The following is a 20,062-nucleotide window of genomic DNA, read 5'->3' as shown; positions in this document are numbered from 1 at the left end:
GTATTTGTTAAGTGCTTACTATGTGCCAAGCACTGTTCTAAGCGCTGGGGTAGATACAAGGTAATCAGGTTGTCCCAGGTGGGGCTCAAGTCTCGATCCCCTTTTGAAAGTTGAGGTAACTGAGGCACAGAGAAGTTAGGTGACTTGCCCAAGGTCACACGAAAGACAAGTGGCGGAGCCGGGATTAGAACCCATGACCTCTGACTCTCAAGCCCATGTTCTTGCCACTAAGCCATGCTACTTCTCTAATGTTGCTTTTCCACTCAGATATATTTTAGGCCAAGAGGCATACTTCATAATGTGAAGACTGAGATCTCTTCTGTGGGGATCTCAGGAGAAACGAGCCCCAAGGCCAAAACTAACTGACCTGATTTATTCCAGCTCCTTCACCAGGGCAACTTGGCTCTGTCCCAAGATGGGGTGGTGCTCTTATGTTATTGACAGAGGAGCTAACATCGTCCCAGCATGTTCCAAATGATTCTTGGTGGCAGAGGGAAGCAGCATTGCCTAGTGGATGAAGCACAGGCCTGAGAGTCAGAGGACATCAATCGATCAGTCAATCAATGGTATTTATTGAGCGCTTACTGTGTGCAGAGCATTGTACTACGCTCTTGGGAGTGTACACTGTAACTCACTTGGTAGACTCGTTCCCTGCCCACAACAAGCTTACAGTATAGAAGGGAAGGCAGCCATTGAGATAAATAAATAAATTTTGGATACGGAGTGCTTGTGGGGCTGAGGCAGGGGTGAATAAAGAGAGCAATATGAAGTGCAAGGGCCGCAGAAGCTGCATAGTCTATTGGGTAGAGCCCAGGCCTGGGAGTTCTAATCCCAGCTCCGTCACTTGTCTGCTGTGTGACCTTGGACAAGTCACTCAACTTCTCTGTGCTTCAGTTACCTCATCTGCATAATGTAAATGAAGACTGTGAGCCCCAGGTGGGACTCGGACTGGGTCCAATGTGATTACCTTGTTTCTATCTCAGTGTTCAGAACAGTGGTTGGCATATAGTAAGCATTTAATAAATATCATAAAGAAAACAGAAAAGGCAGTGGGAGAAGAGGAAGGGAGGATTTAGTCAGAGAAGGTGTTTTGGAGGAGATGGGCCTTCAGGAAGGCTTTGAAGGTGGGGAGAGTGATTGTCTGTTGGATATGAAGATGTTCCAGGCCTGAGGCAGGACATGGGTGATGAGATAGATGAGATTGAGGTACAGTAATCTGGTTGGCATTAGAGGAGTCAAGTGTGCAGGCTGGGTTGTAATAGGAGAGTAACGAGGTAAAGTAGGAGGGGGCGGGTGATTGAATGCTTTAAGGTCAATGGCAAGGAGTTTCTGTTTGGTACGGGGGTGGATGGGCAACCCCTGAAAGTTCTTGAGGAGTGGGGAAACATGAACTGAATGTCTTTGTAGAAAAATGATCCAGACAGCAGAGTGAAGTATGGACTGGAGTGACGAGACTGTGAGGATCTTTTAGACTGTGAGCCCACTGTTGGGTAGGGACTGTCTCTATATGTTGCCAACTTGTACTTCCCAAGCGCTTAGTACAGTGCTCTGCACACAGTAAGCGCTCAATAAATACGATTGATTGATTGAGAGACAGGAGGCTGGGAGGTCAGACAAGAGATTGATACTTGGCTGGGTTAGGATAAGTGATTGGATTAAGCTTGGCATAGAGGAGCAGGATGGCGTAGTGAATAGAGCACGGGCCTGCGAGTCAGAAGGTTATTCTGATGACTTGACACCTGTCCACATGTTTTGTTTTGTTGTCTGTCTCCCCCTTCTAGACTGTGAGCCCATTTTTGGGTCGGGACCGCCTCTATATGTTGCCAACTTATACTTCCCAAGTGCTTAGTATAGTGCTCTGCACACAGTAAACGCTCAATAAATACGATTGACTGAATGAATGAACAGGTTCTAATCCTGGCTCTGCCACTTGTTGTCTGACCTTGGGCAAGTAACTTCACTTCTCTGGGCCTTAGATACCTCATCTGTAAAATAGGGATTGAGACTGTGAGCCCCATGTGGGGCACGCATTGTGTCCAATCCGGTTTACATGTGGCACTCCAGAGCTTAGAGCAGTGTCTGTCACATAGTAAGTGCTTAACAAAACCACAGTTATTATTATTAAGGCGGTCACAGTTTAGAAGGGTGGATTTTAGCAACGTTGTGAAAATGAAACCAACAGGATTTAGTGAAAGATTGAATATATGGGTTGAATGAGGGAGAGGAGTCAAGGATAATGCCAAGATTACAGGCATATGAGACAAGAAGGATGGTGGTGCTGTCTACAGTGATGGGAAAGTCAGGAAAAGGGGTCTGTTTTAGACATGCTAAGTTTGAGTTGTCCGTGGGACATCCAAGTAGAGATGTCCTGAAGGCAGGAGAAAATGAGAGCCTCAGAAAAGGAGAGAGATCAGGGCTGGAGATGTAGATTTGAGTGTCGTTTGCATAGAAATGGTAGTTGAAGCCATAGGAGTGAATGAGTTCTACAAGGGTGGGGTACAAATGGAGAATAACTGAGAATAACCCAGAACTGAGCCTTGAGGAACTACCGCAGTTAGGGCGTGAGAGGCAGAGGAGGAGGCTGTGAAAGAGACTGAAAATGAGCAGCCAGAGAGATAGGAGGAGAACCAGGAAAAGACAGTGTCAATGAAGCCCAGGTTGGATAATGTTTCCATGTGGCCCGCTGTGTTAAAGGCAGCTCATCCTTGTGAGGTCAAGGAGGATTAGGATGGAGTACAGGCCAGTGTATTTGTCAAGAAGGAGATTACTCCAGCTCTGCCACTTGTCTTTTAACTTCTCTATGCCTCAGTTTCCTCAACCGCAAAATGGGGATTCAATACCTGCTCTCAATACCTGCTTCACAAGAAGCAGCGTGGCTCAGTGGAAAGAGCACAGGCTTTGGAGTCAGAGGTCATGGGTTCAAATCCCGGCTCTGCCGTCAGCTGTATGACTTCAGGCAAGTCACTTAACTTCTCTGTGCCTCAATTACCTCATCTGTAAAATGGGGATTAAAACCGTGAGCCCCCCCATGGGACGTCTAGACTGTGAGCCCACTGTTGGGTAGGGACTGTCTCTATATGTTGCCAACTTGTACTCCCAAGCACTTAGTACAGTGCTCTGCACACAGTAAGTGCTCAATAAATACAATTGATTGATTGATTGATTGACAACCAGATCACCTTGTAACCTCCCCAGCGCTTAGAACAGTGCTTTGCACATAGTAAGCGCTTACCAAATACCATTATTCTTCTTCTTCTTATTATTATTATTATTCTCCCTCTACTCGGTTGTAAGTCCCATGTGGATCAGGATCTGTATCTGGTGTAATTAACTTGTATGTACCCCAGTGCTTAGAACAGTGCTTGACACATAGTAAACACTTAACCAATAGCTTAAAAAGTGGGCAGGAGAGGAGAAGGGAGGAAGTTTGACCATCTGCCAGGATACAGGTTGCAATACTGATAGTTTTGGAAAGGATATCCAGAAAAAATAATAGGTTAGAGTGCCAGAAATAGCTGATTATTAGGTAGAGTGGACCAAGGGAAGGAATCAGACACCGAATATGGGGACAAGCTGTGTGGGAGGGCATTTTGGAGGGTTTATGTTAAAGTCTTTCAGCTAGAAATCTGTTGGTGGCAGCCATAAACCATCTTTCCCATTCACTGCATCGTATCATTTCCTGAATCAACTGTTGTCTGTATTTCTGCATCTAACTGATTATGTATTCTCTAATCCTGTGTCTCTCTACAGCCTATATTCTGCAAACCTGCATTCATGTATTCTGCATACCAGAATCTATCTATGAATCCCTTTGTCTATGCTCCTCGCTCCTGATTCTTCCCATCATTTTGCCGGATGGGCCATCCATTCGTTTTGGCCCTCTAGATCCGACACACAAGGGAGACGTTTCTTCAGAGGCTCCCGGCTCCCATAAAAATCAGTCAATCAATCAATCAGAAATGAGAGGTTGCCACTACCCTAAAGCCTTGGGTTCGTCTACAGTTAACTGACATTCCCTCCCACTCCCTTTGTTCAGCATGCAGTCGGTATTCTGTCTTCTTTCTCCATTCCAAACGGAATCCCTCAGGTAACTGGATTTCTTGCTCCTTGGTGGAACAACTTTGACTTTCCAAAAGACTTCCTGAGCCTGCTTTTCCGTGTCCACTTCCCACTAACTTATCGGCACTGCAAATTGGGAATCTTTCCTCACACATTGAACGACACAGTGTTTACTAAAGAATTCATTTATTTGCTTTGCCTAGTTCAACAACAAAACCCAGATTATATGATTTTGTCATCTATGAAGATATCAACTCCCAAAGTCCAAGCTATTCTGATTGCTGTCCTCTTTAAATACACATCAGAATACGAACAGGCAATTTTCACCATGACACAGATCTATTTAGGCCTCCATGAGCTGGCGCGTCTCTTCGGCAACCTGCTGAAAGGTCAACTGTCCATCAACAATGTGATGTTCATTGAGACTCTGTAAGTCTTCCCATTCCTTGGAACCTTTTTCGAAGCCTTGCGGGATCAAAGAGTGAGTCGGCTCCAACCTTCCCCCGATGACATCGTCTTTGAGCTTGGGAACTTGGTTAAAGGATAGTTGCTCAAGTGGGTGAGGTGCTTAGAATATTCTCTCTCCCTGGGACACTTGTACATATGGATTTATGCTACCGTCTGTCTCGGACTGAAGCTTCTGGAGTAGCTCCGTAAGGTACTTTAGGAACGCATAGAAGTTTTCAATAGTCAGGTCGACAAGCCGTTTCGTCTCGGCAGCAAAGGTTTCGTATGATCTAGAGATCTGTTCAGAGGCATCCTGCACCTTTACCTTGAATTGTTCATGATATTCGGCAATGCTTTTCCGAGCAGTGGCGGCCCAAGTTTGAATCTTACCGCGCACAGCAGAAGAAAGCTCTGAGATCATCTTCTTCCCTTTCCCGTTGGCATCAGTTAGAATGTTTAAATATTGTTGACCTTCTTTGCTGATAAATTCGTTGACCTGCTCCACTAGGTTAGATGTCAAGTCAGCGGTGCTATTCATGACTCTGGAACTGAATGCCTTCAGAGTGACAAGAAGATTCTTGAACAAGATCACCGCCTTGTCTTCAATTTCGTAGTATTTCACCGCCCATCCAACCACACTCGGATCAAAATACTCTTCCCGAAGATCCTTCATGTACTGATGCAGCTGTTGCATTTCTTTGGAAACTTCTTGCAATGTATGCTGAACAAATGTATTCAGTACGGCCAGGTATTCATTGATTTTCTCCTTGAAGACTTGGAATGCATTTGGGAGAAGAACGTTAAAGATTGGGCTGAACATTTCATGGAACTCAGTTTTGATATCATCAAAGCTCTTTGCCTTCAAGCTTTCAATGGCTTCTTCCATGCCTACGAAAACCTTTTGGACAGAATGCTGCAGATTTTCGGCCACCTCTGAAAATTTGACATTCTGAAGATAATTAGGTGCCCACTGGATTTCTTTCATGAAATATCGGGTCAATGTCTTGAGCGGCTCAATTATTTCCTCTCCTTGGATGGATCTGGAAAAACCAGGAATCTTAATCTTTATGTCCTTCAGAATGGAGGTATCCAGGTCTTCTAAATAAATGACCACAATATCCAAAATATGTTGAAATTTAGAGATGCCCCAAACCAGGGCCTCTCGAACCTCTTTGGTAGACATGGTGTAGAGTTCTTCTGCTGTATATTTTTCACTCTGGCCGGGGAGTTGGAACTTTGTGACCCTCAGGAACTCCACGACTGAGACAATCAGGTGCTTTATTTTCTTGTGGTACTCCTTTAGGACATTCACTGTAGTGTCTAAAACCTTGTTTTTTAATTCCTGGTAATCAACCTGAGTTGACATATCCTGATAGACGTCTTCAACTTTGTCCTTCAGCAGTCGATATGTCCCTGCGGCCTCCTCAGCGGCTCCTCTGAGGTCTGAAGTTGCCTCTGCAATGTGTTTTCTTGCTTCAGCGTAGGCTCTGTCAGCACTGTCTTGCATACTTCTCTTCAGTCTGGAAGAGGCCATCCTGAGATCCATGCCTGTGTGTTCCTGGTGATACTTATCGACCCAGTTATACACGGCCGTGGTCATTTTGGGCACGGACCTCTTCAGGGTGTTGAGGACTTCCTCGGCGGCATCCTCATTCCAGCTGATTTTGTCCTGGCTCACACCCGAGTCCTCGAGGAAGATCACCATTTCGGTTATGTTGACTTCTCTCTCAGGAGTGGACTAAAAACAACCCCAGGAGGAAAAGGGCATTGTTTAAATTCAGTCAGCCAAATATCGGCGACTCGTGCTCCTGGAACTTAGAGGTAAAAACAGGGTTCTTCTCGCACCCGATTATCCACCAGTAATCTGCCATTGACCCTGGTTAAGCTGCTCAATCCTGTCCTCCTTCGCCCCCCCCCCCCCCCATCCCGCGCCTCCCTCCCAGCCCCCTAACCATTCTGTACACCACTGTCAATGACCCAAGGGATATTTTTTGCCCAGGTCTGCTCCACAGAAAATCGTGGGCTAGTGAAGCAGCATGGCCTCATGAATAAAACACAGGACTGGAGTCAGAAGGACCTGGTTCTATTCCTGGCTCTGCCACTTGTCTTCTTGCTGTGTGACCTTGGTCAAGTCTTTTCACTTCTCTGTGCCTCAGTTATCTCATCTGTACAATGGGGATTAAGACTGTGAGCCCTTTGTGGGACAGAGACCTGATTACCTTGTATCTACCCCAGCGCTCAGTGTAGTGCCTGACACATAAAAAGTGCTTAACCCATACCACAGTTATTATTATTAGTGCATCCTGGATTCAGGAGACCTATCGATCAGTCAGTGAATCAGTGGTATTTATCGAGTGCTTACTGTTCGTTCATTCATTCAATCGTATTTATTAAGCGCTTACTGTGTGCAGAGCACGGTATTAAGCACTTGGAAAGTACAATTCAGTGTAGAGCACTATGCTAAGCACTTGGGAGACTACAGTACAACAGATTTGGATGACATAATCCCTACCCTCAAGGATCTTACAATCTAGTTGGGGGGAGTTAGACATTCCAAAATAACAGATGGGGGAACCTGGGTTCTAATCCCGGCCCCACCACTGCTGTGCGGCAAGTCACTAACTTCTCTGGGTCTCGATTTCCTCTTCTGTAAAATGGGGATTTCAGTGCACTCCCCTGGATCCTCCCAAGCCCTGCGGTGGGTGAGCAGAGATGTGTCGGACACATGGGGGAGAGGGGTCTAGGCTTTGAGTGATTCCATAGCCCTCCCCTATCTTTTATGCACTGGGAAAACGAGTCACTAAAACCGATGGAGGAAAAACGCACGATTCCAGAGACTGGAGACTGAGCAGTGAGAATAGGAGCCTTGCCAGACCACTCTTAGATGGAACCCACTAAGGTTCGCCTCATTTTTCGGGGTGTAATCGACCCCATACTAAATTCCCTTTCCACAACTATCTGTTTTCTCTATCTCCTTAATTGCCCACCACACTCACCCAAGGGCGGAAGTACAAGTTTCCCGTAGTGATGTCACCGCTAGTCTGGAGACCACCTCCTAAAGTGCCTATGGGCGGCGAGGCTATCGAGATGGTAACACTGTCGTCGTCTTCTGTATAGTTCAAGTAGACATTGGTGAAAGTGGGGCTCATGATGCCAAGCACCAGATTTTGATGCAAATCACTACAACAGGGAGAGAACCAACACCGGGTCATCAAAAGAAGAATAAATGCCCGTCCTAAGGGTGAGTTTTAACTTCTCTTTAAGGGAAAAGGGTATATATTTACCAAATTCCGCGAAGGGTGAAATCCATTTTATATTCTGCACTGAAGTCCCGGTGGGAAAACGTACCCGTCTCCTCCCCTTTTAAGTTGTCACCTTCTGTTCGGTATGTTGTTACAACTGTATTTGAGAGATTTGGTATTCTATTAGGCTAATTGGGGCAGAGGAATATTTTATCTCAGGCTGAAAATAATAATGATGGTATTTGTTAAGCGCAAAGCACTTTTCTAAGCGCTAGGGAGGTTACAAAGTGATCAGGTTGTCCCGGGGGAGCTCACAGTTTTAATCCCCATTTTACAGATGAGGTAAGTGAGGCACAGTGAAGTGAAGTGACTTACTCAAAGTCACACAGCTGACAGTTGGTGGAGCCGGGATTTGAACCCATGACCTCTGACTCCAAAGCCCGTGCTCTTTCCACCGAGCCACGCTGCTTCTCACGGTATGAGGAAATCCTCAGACACGCTTACAGAGGGGGCATTTAAAAAGCAACATGAAAAGTTAAGAAGGCTGTCATTACAAACTACTGCAGAATAGCTACTTTTAAAGATTTCTCTTAAGGATGGCATACTTCCCCGTGGTGCCTGAAAATCAGGGCTATAGCTTTTGCTTTGAGCTTCTGTTGTTTCTAGACATGCATTTGTATCGAGAAGCACTGTATTGGGAAGCAGCATGGCATAGTAGATAGAACATGGGCCTGGGAATCAGCAGGTCATGGGTTCTAATCCCGGCTCCGCCACTTGTCTGCTGTGTGACCTTGGGCAAGTCACTTTACTTCTCTGTGCCTCAGTTACCTCGTCTGAAAAATGGGGATTGAGAATGTGAGCCTCATGTGGGACAGGGACTGTGTCCAACCCGATTTGCTTGTATCTACCCCAGCGGTTAGGACGGTGCCTGGCACGTAGTAAGCGCTTAACACATACCATAACAGTAATAATAATAAAAAAATAGTCACAGAATTCATGGAGCAGAATTCACAATGTGGCCTTACCATTTATATCGTATTCCAGGAACTGTAGAGTCGAACTGCACGTGGAATCAAGAGAAGTCTCAATGTGATCTCCTTCGTTTTTCAGGCCAACGCTCCATGTGACATTATATAAGGGTGAGGTTACTTTGAAATCTCCAGTCAAAAATCCAAATGAAGGAATGAAAATTCCAGCAGGTAAGGAGATTTTAACAGAAGGAATCTCAATTTTCTGTTCTGGCATTGAAATGGTTGGCAGGTCAAAGTCCGCGATCTTATTTGCCACTTTGTTCAGATCTAACGGGACGGTTCCAATTGTAACGCTTTTCGGGAGAGTAAACTGTGAAAGAGTTATGCGATACTCGGGTGATGTTATTTCAAAGAAGGGAATCTGCGCGTCATCAGGAGTGGTGTATTGTATTGATACATCGATTTTAGGGAATTTTACCTTTGGCAATGATGGTAAGTTTAGGTCAAATGGGGGCGAGCTTAGCTTTTTGGGGATTTTGACTGTACTGAAATCAAGGGTGTAGGAGGGAACCTCAAGGGTTGTGAAGGGAACCCGGAAGGCTGGAGTTGCCCAGGGAAAATTCAGGCCTTCCAGTTCCAATCCGGGGACTGTGAATCCGTCAGCGAGTTGATTCAGTTTCAGAGGGAAAACATAGCCAGACTTGCTCTTGGTGTAAACGAGGCCAGTTGAGATTTTGAGATATTGTTTCTGGTCTTCACTGGTGGTCACGTCCAGTTTCAAGAGGTCCCAAATGCTTCGGTCATAAACTGGCACTTGAATTCCTTTCAGGAATCTCATATGTCCTCCAACGGACCCGGCGATATCCATTCGGGCCTCGGCTCTGCCGTTTGACAGCTGGACCTCGTGACTGACGTAGGCGGTTTGAACGTGACCCTCCCCTCTCCAGACGACTTGCTGGTTTTCCGGGCTGGTGTTCAGCAGGAAAGCTTGACTGATGGAGGCTTCATCTAGGAGGGAGCTGGGCTGGCTAGCTTGAATCTGAAGGAGGGTGGAAACGCTCCAGAGACCGAGCTCCAAAGTGACTCGGCTGTTTTGATCTCCTTTAGTGGAAAAGACTCGCTGGAGCTGCAACTGGTTTCTGCCATTGTGTTCCCAAACTGCGTAGAGGCGCCTGATAGAGGCCTCTCCCGCAAAGTTTTCTTTTACTTCCACGTTCCAGACACCATCAGCTTTGGAGTGGCCCTCAACCTTCACCGAAGAGCGTGCCCCCTTGGAGTTCAGGTACGTGTTGGCTTCGTTCGTGAACGCTCCAGAATACTTTTGAGACAGAACAGAGCCACTCATGTTGCCTTTGGATATTGACTCGACAGAAAAATAAGACGTCAGGCTTTCGAGAGTGAGCTTGTGCTCAAGGGTTCCTTTGGCACTACTCTGCGATTTAGGATAGCTGAAATCGTACTTCAAGCCAAGCGAGGAAGAGACGGTAGGCTTGGATTTCGTATTGCCGTTTAGTTCCTGTCTGAAATTCATTCTCAAGATTGGCGTCTGTACTCTGGCAACTGTGGTCACGGAGGCTTCCATGTTCCTGCGGGTCAAGCCGATGGTACTGTCGTGGTTTCCCTCCACAAACTTGTTGTTCAAGGACAGAGCCGTGGCCAGCTTCAGTCCCCTTTTCCTTGTCAAACTTGTTTTGCCATCCAATTTGTACCGCAGGGCGTCAAAGACCGAGGAAGATGAAGAACTAAAATGGGCCACGATATCCGACTGATTGTAAAGCCCAGCATGCGTATTCAAGGTGATAATGCTTGATTTAAAGGAAAAGTCATACGTAATGTTCCCCATGCTAGGAATCCAAATATTATTGGCCGTGCTTAGAAGTCGGAACCTCGGCAGCGTAATTGTGCGCAGGGTATTTGGGATGTGGAGGACTGGTAGTTCTAAGGATGGCAGGACAAGCGTGTAGGATGGCACAGAGAAGCCAATTCCTGGGATCGAAAAGCCCACGGTGCTAATTTCCTTGGGGACCATGTAACCAAATGCTGGCAGCTCGGCGGTGAAGGGAGAGACTTCGATGTTGACCACTGGAACGGTGTATCCTGGAATTCTGAAGGTCCTGGGGAGTTTGTTGAGGGATGGCTCTACTTTAAACTTGTCAAACTTAATCTTTGCTTCATTGTACGACTTGGTGAGGAAATCTAGTGCGTTGTCCCTGCCTTTCTCAAAATACGTGTTCAAGGATTTGAGGTTTTGCTCAATTGCTTCGTAAACTGCTCCTACTGGCAGAGGGATCGCATGCCAGTCTTTGTTCTTCTTATACTGGGCTTTGACATTTAAATCGAATGATTGCTTCGTGGTTTTCAAGAAGTCTTTCAGGCCTGTTTTCTCCCACACAGAGAAGTCTTTCACAGGGGGTGTTTGGATTGTTAAGAAAGGCAGAGGAATGTATTGCTCCGGGATGTCTAGAGGGACACTGAGGAAATCGAGGTTGGCATCCCCGTTCATTTCCACCTGTGCCTCAATGCTGTTCTCATTGTTTCCTGCAGAAAAGTTGTGGTTGTACCTGTACTGGTTGAATCTCCCTCCGACTTCCCAGCTGACCTGCTGGACCCCCGGGTTCAGGACAAGTGCATACTTATTCAGGAAGTCAATCTTGCCTGACAGCTTTAACGGGAAGCTAACTTTAATGTTTCCTTCATTGTCTGTCGAGGCGCTGATTTCAAACGGCTGGGCTAAAAAGGCAAGATCATTTCTTAAGGTGCCATCGACTTTTCCTTTGAGGTTCGCCTCATGGTGGCCAGTAAGTTGCAGTTTCATTTCTCCAAGGAGCCCTGAGCCTTTGGCAATCAGGACACTCTGCCCCAGGTGCTGAGAGCCAACTTCAGACTCGACTTCAAATTTTGCAAAGTTGAGGAAGCCGGATTCAAAGGCCAACTTTTGATTCACTTTTAGGTTCTTGCCATTGATCTGATTGGACAGATCAAAGAGGGTGATTGGGCCTTCTACATTGAATTTGAGGAGGGACTCGTGGGTCCCTTCTTCTGAGAAGTGCGGGGAAGCCCATTTCCAGGACCCCGCGCCCACAGAGACGATGCTGACATGCCCAGCTTCCAACAGGGCCTTGACTTGATTGTGCAGGTCAGCCTGGCTTGAGAAATCTGCTTGGGGGATGTTTAATTTGTGGGTGTATTTCGTGTTACTCTCAAATGCCACCTGCTTTTGCAGCTTGACGAACATGTTGTTATTCAGCTCGAGTGCATTTTTCTCTGTGTGTAGGCTTGCCAGCGAATCAGCTGTACCCTGGATGGAGTTTCCTAGAAATACCACCTCGCTCTCATGCTGAGTCTTTAGGTACTGCTGGGAGAATTTTACCGATTGCTTCAAGATGAGCTTTTCCATTTTGGGAGCTGAGAGGTGCGTGCTTGCATCAAAAGTGAAAGCCAGAAGGTCAAATTTGGATTTCGAATCCACCGTAACGGAGGCCACAAATTCGGGAGTACTCATCAGCGTTGTTGTGTTGTGAACGCCGGCGTTGGTATTCAGGGAGAAAAAGGGAGACGTTATTCTAAAAACGGCAGACAGCTTCCCAAAAGCAGGAAGAGCCACGGCACGCGGGATCTGCGGGAGCTGGAATGTTGGAATCCGAATGTCGGGCACTTGAAATTCATTTAGATTGAGCTTAGGGATCACAATTTCTGGGATCTTTACCTCTGGCACCTGGAAATCGGGCAAAGTGATTCCGGAGAAAGCGACATCGCTCATTTTCAAATCTCTAAAATATATTTCTGGCAAGGGCCACCGAAGCTCACTGGAGAGCATTTGGTCGATCGTTCTGACAATCCTTAGTTTTAGCTCTTTAAAGTCAATTGTATAGGAGGGAACCGTAAAGGTGTCGAGAATAGTAAATTCGGGGGTGGTAAACCGAGATGGGACTTTGATTTCGTTCCATTTCTTTATGTTTATCTGAATGGATGGGATGTGCAAGTCTGTCAATGGAACCCTGAAAGCCGGGGTCTGGAACGTTGCTAGTCGAAGGGCCCGGAGACTGACTTCAAAGGCGGGGACAGCAATGATGCTGGTTTTGATTTCAGGAACTGTAAAACCAAGTTCCACAAAGCCTTTTAGGTTCTCAGCCCAGTTTTTCATATCGTACTGCTCAGCCAATTTATCAATCTCCTTCGCCACAACGCTCCATTGGTTAGAAATATAAGTGACGACGGTGTGGTAAGCTTGGCCTGCCTTCTGTAGATATAATTGAATTTCCCTTGGAATGTCTATACCATAGATGAGGTCTCTGAGGTCTTCGAGGTTTTCCCGCATACTAGCTTTCAGATGATCCAAGGAAGTTGAGCTTATGAGATCCCTGAACCAGTCAATTATTACTGTGATTTTAGTGTCCTTCAGCTTTTCTACACACTGTGCAATCACTGCATTGACATCTGCTATGTACACTTTCGCTGCTTCAACTTTCTGAGGTAGTTCTAGAGACTTAATTTCATCATTGATTTTCTGGGTAATCACCAGGATTTTGTTGTTGGTTTCAGCCACAAACTGATTGTAATCAAAAGCGGCTACTTTCTTTATGAGCATGTCAAGGAACTGGTTCACGTCATCAATCAACTGGTCATAGTGAAGTGTTTTGGCCTTCTTAATGGCATCATCCACAAAGCCCACCAATTTCTCAAAGTATATTCTTAAATCAATTTTTTTCAGTGAAGCGGTTAGTTTCTGAAGCGTTTCCTTCAATTTGTATTGGTGGGTCAAGTGCACTAACTTATCCATTAGGATGTGGATCTGTTTGTCTATTTCAAACTTCTTAATTAGTGCATGGATTTTGCCTCTAAAAACACTGACTTTTTCAGCTACTTCATAATCCTCCAGGAGATTTATGATAATATCTTTGATTTGTTCAAAAATAGCCTTTATTCTTTGAAGTGGAAAAGACACCTTCAATCGATCAAGATAGATTTTGATATCTAAGGCCTGCACCTGTTGTTTCAGTTTCTCAGCATGATGTTGGATGTCAATATTCTGAATCTGAACCTTAAGCTGATGCAGTTTTTCTTGTATTTGAGCTTTGATTTGGTACTTTGCATCTAAATCCTGAACCCAGGAAGCAGTAGCACTCCCCAATTTGTTAACATCAATGTTTTCCACAACTAAATGCATTTCTCGTATTGCTTTTATTGCATTGATTCTGATTTTATAATGTTCATCAAGATTTTTCCATGTTTTAACGAGATAGTCAATAAAGTCAGTAACGGCCGTTTTAAAAGAACGGAGGTCATAATGATTTCTAATATACTGATCAAATTGTATCACATAAGTCTGTAGCTGCACCAGGATTTTTTCTAAGTTGATTTTGGCATTATCCAGTGCCATCTGTAGATCGTCCATTGTGATTTGATAGCTGTCGGTGAAAACGATTAATTTCTCCTTTGCACTTCTAACTTGTCCTTCTAGATCATATTGATTTAGGTAGTCATTCACTTGCTGAGGGAGTTTGTCCAAAGCTGCTTGGTATTTTCTCACATACTGATTGATATTTATGCTCTTCAGGTATTTCTGTACATGCTTTAGGGTGTTAAGGATGGCTTCTTGGAATTTTTGGAAATAAGCTGGCAGGCTTTCCAAGAACGGAAGATTGATTACGTGAACGTGCTCATTCTTGTCATATTTTACAGAACCAGAGAGGCTGAATTCTTGAGGCTGGCCCACAGTGTCCCTTAAATCAAAAACGTCAATCAGATTAATTGGTTCCGTTAGCAGAAGTGGCACTTTTATTGGCGAGTCCAACATCGCGAGGTCAGATAGAGCTCTTCCGCCAAATTCCACCCCAATCTTATCTTTAGCATTGTAGGCATGAAAATCTTGGGTGTATTCATTTTCGTTCAGCTGAGTCTTCAGTTTCCAGGTGCTCGACTGTTCCTCTGGCGTAAACAGAGCACTGACTTTGTTTTCGAGACCCGTATTGACTTTGTGGCCAGATTCGAAGGCATGTCCGGAAGAACCTTTGAAATCGTGGGAGAGAGAGAAGGCGAGAGGCTCCCCTTTAAATAAGAATTTGCTGTAAAGCTGTCCGGTATGTTCCCCCAGAAAACTCAGTTTCCCATTGGTTGTGGTGTGAGCATCAACCGTAATGGTAAACGGGCTCAGGGCAAACCGGAAGACATTATTGAAATGCAGGGGTTTTGAGTTATAGCTCGTGCTCATGTCCAAGGCAGAAGACAGCCCAGCAGTGCCCATGTTAACTCTGTTGGAAAATTCTGTGCCCTGAATGCTGGCAATGGTGTCTGCTTTATAACTGGCTGCCAGATCGGCGTACGTCAAGGTGTAGATGTGCTTGAATTCATCCGATTTGTAGGACCCTTTCACGTTACCTCCGAGACTGAGCTTCAGGGGCTCGAGTCTTAACTTCCCATGGTTGGTTGCAGCAAGGGCACCGAATTGGAAATCATTGGTCAAGGTAGCCAAAAGCGAAAAAGGCTGCAGCTGGAAGTTGAAATCGTGCCTGTAGGACTTGTCAGAGCCAATGGTGTTCTCTAGCTTGGAAGTGAAGTCTAAGGCTAAACCAGCAATGTTCAGATTATTGCTGTTCTCCAGCTTGATCTCTTTATACGATCCCATGATGCCATTGGAAAACTTAAGTCCTTCTCTGTTGATCCTAAAGTCGAAAACATTTTTGCTGTCAGCACCCAAGATTGTAGCTTGATAGAGACTCCCTAGGACTATCTCCGTTAGGCCTACTCTTCCATCCAGGGTGAATTTTGCATTGTGTTCCCGGAAGCGACCGTTACTTGTGACTTTTACCAAAGCACCTGAAGTACCAAGTCCGGCGTTCACTTCATTCTCCAGGATCAGAGGGCTTATCCTCAAGTTGGTGGTGGCGCTTGTAGACAAACCATCCCGGCCAATTCTCAGCGTTGCTTTGTGAGCCCCTCTGTTGGTCTGATCGGTTCCGAGGAGGTCGGCGTTCAGTTCGAGGCCCTGGGAATTGAGGGAGCTTGAGAGCAAGGCGTAGAATCTCAGGTTTTTGTAATCGCTCTGGTACTCTGAGCGCAATTGAGCATTCTCCCTGGAGAGGGACAGGTCTACCTTGTTGGTTGCTACAAAGTCCTGGAATTTGCCACTTGTGTCAGACTTCAGGGTCAGCTGGCTGTTTTCATAGTTCAGGGAAGCGGTGTTCTTTAAGGTGCCACTCTGAAGATCAGAGGCAGAGGTAATGGACAGTGCTCCGTCAGCGTATCTTCCAGTTATTTGATTGGAACCCTTAAGGTAGGGGGAATTGAACTGCAGATTGGATTCTCCATTTATGTGTTGAGTGTTGACATCACGGTTATATGACAGAGAGTAAGCACTTTTGGCGACGAATGAGGATATGGTGAGCTGACCATCAATTTTCGCTTCTTTGACCGACAAATGCTGCCTCCTTTTCGAGTCAAAATTGGCAGCAACGGACACCTGTGTCCCCAAGGAGCTTGACGAATCGAATGTTAGGGAACCTTTAGAAACTGGATGGTTTCCGAGAGTTTCTCTGTGATTGAATTTCAGGTGTGAGTCCAGGAATTTGTGGTGTAAAGATCCATCCAGAGCTATGGTGAACGTGTTTTTGTAGTCATAAGTGGTTTCTCCAGAACCTAGGAGGAAAAGGAGAAAAAAATTAGTTTTGATAGAAGTTTTTCCCTAACAAAATATAGGTCTAAATAAAATATGTTCAATGCCTGTCACAAATACTTTCAAAACATTATGTAATTTCTGAGGTAATCCAAAGTCCCACTAAAAAAAATAGAGATGCTCTCTGAAAACCATAGTGGGTTCCAACACAGGAGGCATCTGGGTAACTCCCAGGTTACAAGACAAAATTTTGCCAAAAGGTAAAGAGAGAAAGCACATTTTTGATGGCACCCAGAAAATCCAACATAAAAATGTTACAACCATCAATCAATAAATCTTATTTATCGAGAGCTTACTGTGTGCAGAGCACTGTACTTAATACTTGGAAGAGTACAATATGACAGACTAGAGTGACACAAGAAAGTACCCGGAATTGCATGGCAGCCTATTTTCATTCAACTTCCGCTCCAAGATTCATGGTATTGGAAAGAGTCCCCATTTCTCACTCAGGACTGAAACTTGAGAAGAGATCTCTCTCCTACTTAGACTGTGAGGCTTCCATGGGAAAGGGACTGTTTTGGACCTGATTAATCTTGGAATACTCCAGCTTTGAAACTCATTATTGGGACCAAAGTTCTAAGAACTTTGGAGGAATACCTAACGGTCCCTACATTGGTCTATTAACATGCTGGCTGCAAAATGAAAGTTGGATTGTGAGCTTTCTCAATATGACTGGCCCTGGAAACAAGCTAGAGCTGCTGGTGATTTGCTTGGACTCTCCAAGAAAAGTCGGCTGTTTAAAAAAATTTCTTTCTTTTAGCCTAGGTGTTTTCTCTCTTCTGTCCCTCTTTCCTTGTCAATTTTGTTGATTCTTTATTGTGTCCTTCCTGCAATCTCTACCTTTTCTCATGAGTTGCTTCAGAAAAGAGCTCTGGATCAGACACAGACATCAAGCACCATCACCTTCTCTGCAGGAGTGATTTTTGCCTGACTGAAGTCAATATTCCCTCTAAAAATTATCCACTCTTGGAATTTCAAATGCTAAATGAGAACACATTTCCTGGCTCCTCCATTTGCCTGCTGTGTGACTGTGGGGGATCACTTAACTTAATCAGTTAATCACTTAGAAGAGAGATCACTTAACTTTATCTGGAAAATGGGGATTGATACTGTGAGCCCCACATGGGACGTGGACTGTGTCCAAACTGATTAGCGCGTATCCACCCCAGCACTTAGTACAGTGCCTGGCACATAGTAAATGCTTAACAAATACTATAAAAAAATTAATGAAAAGGCCCTAAGATTTCAAGATCTGTTTTAGGTCAGTATAATTGCCATATAGATGAAAATGTCTTACCTTGGATATTGTACGAGAGAAGATCTACAATGGAATCGGCTTTCACATGGTATCGAGACTGGAGACTGAAGTTATCTTGGCTGGTGTTGCCCCCTGTATAGGAAGCTGACCAGTTATAGAGATTACTGTACACATTGGTTGAGAGCTCCAGGACACCAAGAAGGGGCACTTGCAGTTGATAAGACTTTGGAACAGCAAATGGAGGAATTGTGAACTCTTGGGAGGGCAGGTGGATCCCCACTGACTCCAGCTTCAATTCCGGCATCCGTACGGACTGTGGGACCTTCATGTCTTGGGATGATATTCCCCCAAAAGGTACTGGAATCGCGATTTCAAATTTATTCTCATTCCATGAATACCTGATCCGGCCATCGCTGTAATGAACCAATCAAACGCACATGTCAATCGCCCTAGAAAAGTTCAGGTAGGATATCACCATGTATGTAAATTTAGCACTTAAAGAAGTCAAGCGCTTAGTACAGTGCTCTGCACACAGTAAGCGCTCAATAAATACGATTGATGAAGTCAAGGCATCTCACTCTCAGCACAGAGAAAATAATGCTCAAAAAATTAAATAACAATGAGAACGCCATCTAATGCCTCAAGATACTTTACTTTTCTCATGGCTTTTATTCTTGATTCACTCCTACAAGGGTTTTCATGCAGTAGATCTGTGATAATGAGGTTTATTGAAAGTACATGAGGATGGGGATTTTTGCCCAAATGTTGGGAAAAAAAAGCTCTCGTTTCTCTACAGCATGATCTCATAATGCTTGATTTTCCCAACTGAAGAAAATATAACCTTGGCTTCACAGGAAATTTACCATCTCTTTCCATTTCCATTTTATCTTTTGCAAACCTTTCCCTAAGATTAAGAATAATTATTAATAATTACTATGTACCAAGCACTGGGTAAGTGCAATGCAATGAGTGCACATAGAGTTCCTGTCCTAAGGAAACTGAGGCACAGAGAAATTTAAAAAAATTGCCTGGGTTCACAAAGCAGGCAAGCAGTGGAGCTGGTATTAGAACCCTGTGCTCTTTCTACTAGGCCATTCATTCACTCAATTGCATTTATTGAGCACTTACTGTGTGCAGAACACTGTACTAAGCACTTGGGAAGTACAAGTTAGCAACATATAGAGACGGTCCCTGCCCAACAGTGGGCTTTTTTCATAAGAGTGACAAGGCTACTTCATGAAGAACAAAGCTAAATAGGGAGCATCATGTTTTTTTCTACCCCTCAAGGTAAAGGGAAGAAAAAAAGTTGTCCTTGAATAGGAATGTGGTCTTTCGATTTCTAAGGAATCCAGCAAGTCAACCTTGTTAAACTGGCACCCAGCCGACAGAGAGAAGCCAACAGAAAGATTAGAAATGGGGCTCCTGGTCTAAATTGGAGGGAAAACAGATGCTGAATCCTCATTTCACAGGGGAGAAAACGGAGGCACAGAAAGATTGTGTGAATAAGATTCAGACTCTTTCTACTAGGCTACCCCGGTGGGGAGAGAGTGTTCTGAGTACCCAACTGCTTAGTGGCTAAGGACTCAAGTGCATAAGTGATGCAGTAGGGAGGGAAATATGGTGGGGAGATGAGAGACTTGTCAGGGAAGGTTTCCTGGAAAAGATGGGATTTTAGTAGAGCTTTAATTATATGGAGATTGGTGGTCTGCAGACGTGAAGGAGAAGGGAGGAGGTAAACAACAGTTTGATAGAGACAGTGAGGCTCAAAGGAGATTAATGTGTGGGCTGGGTTGTAGTGGGAGAAGAATGGGAAGAGAGCTGCTTGAGAGCTTTAAAAGCAATGGGAATGTGAGAGATACAGTCAAAGTTTCTGCTCTTTTTACATTTGCATTTTTCATCCAGATGGTCTTGGAAAAGAAATAGTGATAAACATGTCATACAATACTAGACTGCTTTAATTTATCATAAGATTACTGAAATTGAAAGTAGTGTGGCCTAGTGGATTGAGCACGGACTGAAGAGTCAGAAGGTCCTGGGTTATAATTCCAGCACTGCCACTTGTCCGCTGTGTGACTTTGTTCAAGTTACTTAACTTCTCTGTGCCTCTGTAAAATGGATATTAAGACTGTGAGCTCCATCTGGGACATGGACTGCATCCAATCTGATTAGCTTTCATCTCCCCCGACACTTAGTACAGTGCCTGGCACATAGTATGCGCTTAACAAATACTTTGGAAAAAAATACTTCAGGAAAATCTAGGGTCTAGACTTGGGGTGGTTAGATAAGAAGTTCACTTTTAAACATGTGAAGTTTGAGGTGCCTACAGGACATCCAAGTAGAGATGTCTTGAAGGCAGGAGGAAATGTGAGAATGCAGAGAGGGAGAGAGATCAGGGCTGGAGATGTAGATTTGG

General features: G+C 44.8%; 1 protein-coding gene across 2 annotated transcripts in view; it reads right to left on the bottom strand.

Moving 5' to 3' along the window:
- Window positions 1-4,228: 4,228 nt before the first annotated feature.
- APOB (apolipoprotein B) overlaps window positions 4,229-20,062 on the bottom strand; it is a 44,711-nt gene continuing 28,877 nt past the window's right edge. For both annotated transcript variants that reach the window (XM_038751640.1, XM_038751641.1), the window contains exons 25-29: window positions 17,689-18,062; window positions 8,774-16,354; window positions 7,791-7,905; window positions 7,503-7,686; window positions 4,229-6,244 (exon numbers count right to left, since the gene is read on the bottom strand). In XM_038751640.1, the coding sequence (XP_038607568.1) occupies window positions 4,628-6,244; window positions 7,503-7,686; window positions 7,791-7,905; window positions 8,774-16,354; window positions 17,689-18,062 (9,871 nt within the window). In that variant the 3' untranslated portion in view covers window positions 4,229-4,627. The remainder of the gene's footprint in view (window positions 6,245-7,502; window positions 7,687-7,790; window positions 7,906-8,773; window positions 16,355-17,688; window positions 18,063-20,062) is intronic.

Source organism: Tachyglossus aculeatus, chromosome 9 (assembly GCF_015852505.1).
Source record: "Tachyglossus aculeatus isolate mTacAcu1 chromosome 9, mTacAcu1.pri, whole genome shotgun sequence".
NCBI classification, from domain to species: domain Eukaryota; kingdom Metazoa; phylum Chordata; class Mammalia; order Monotremata; family Tachyglossidae; genus Tachyglossus; species Tachyglossus aculeatus.
The sequence above is the reverse complement of the archived record's forward strand: the minus strand, read 5'-3'. Positions and strand labels throughout refer to the sequence as shown.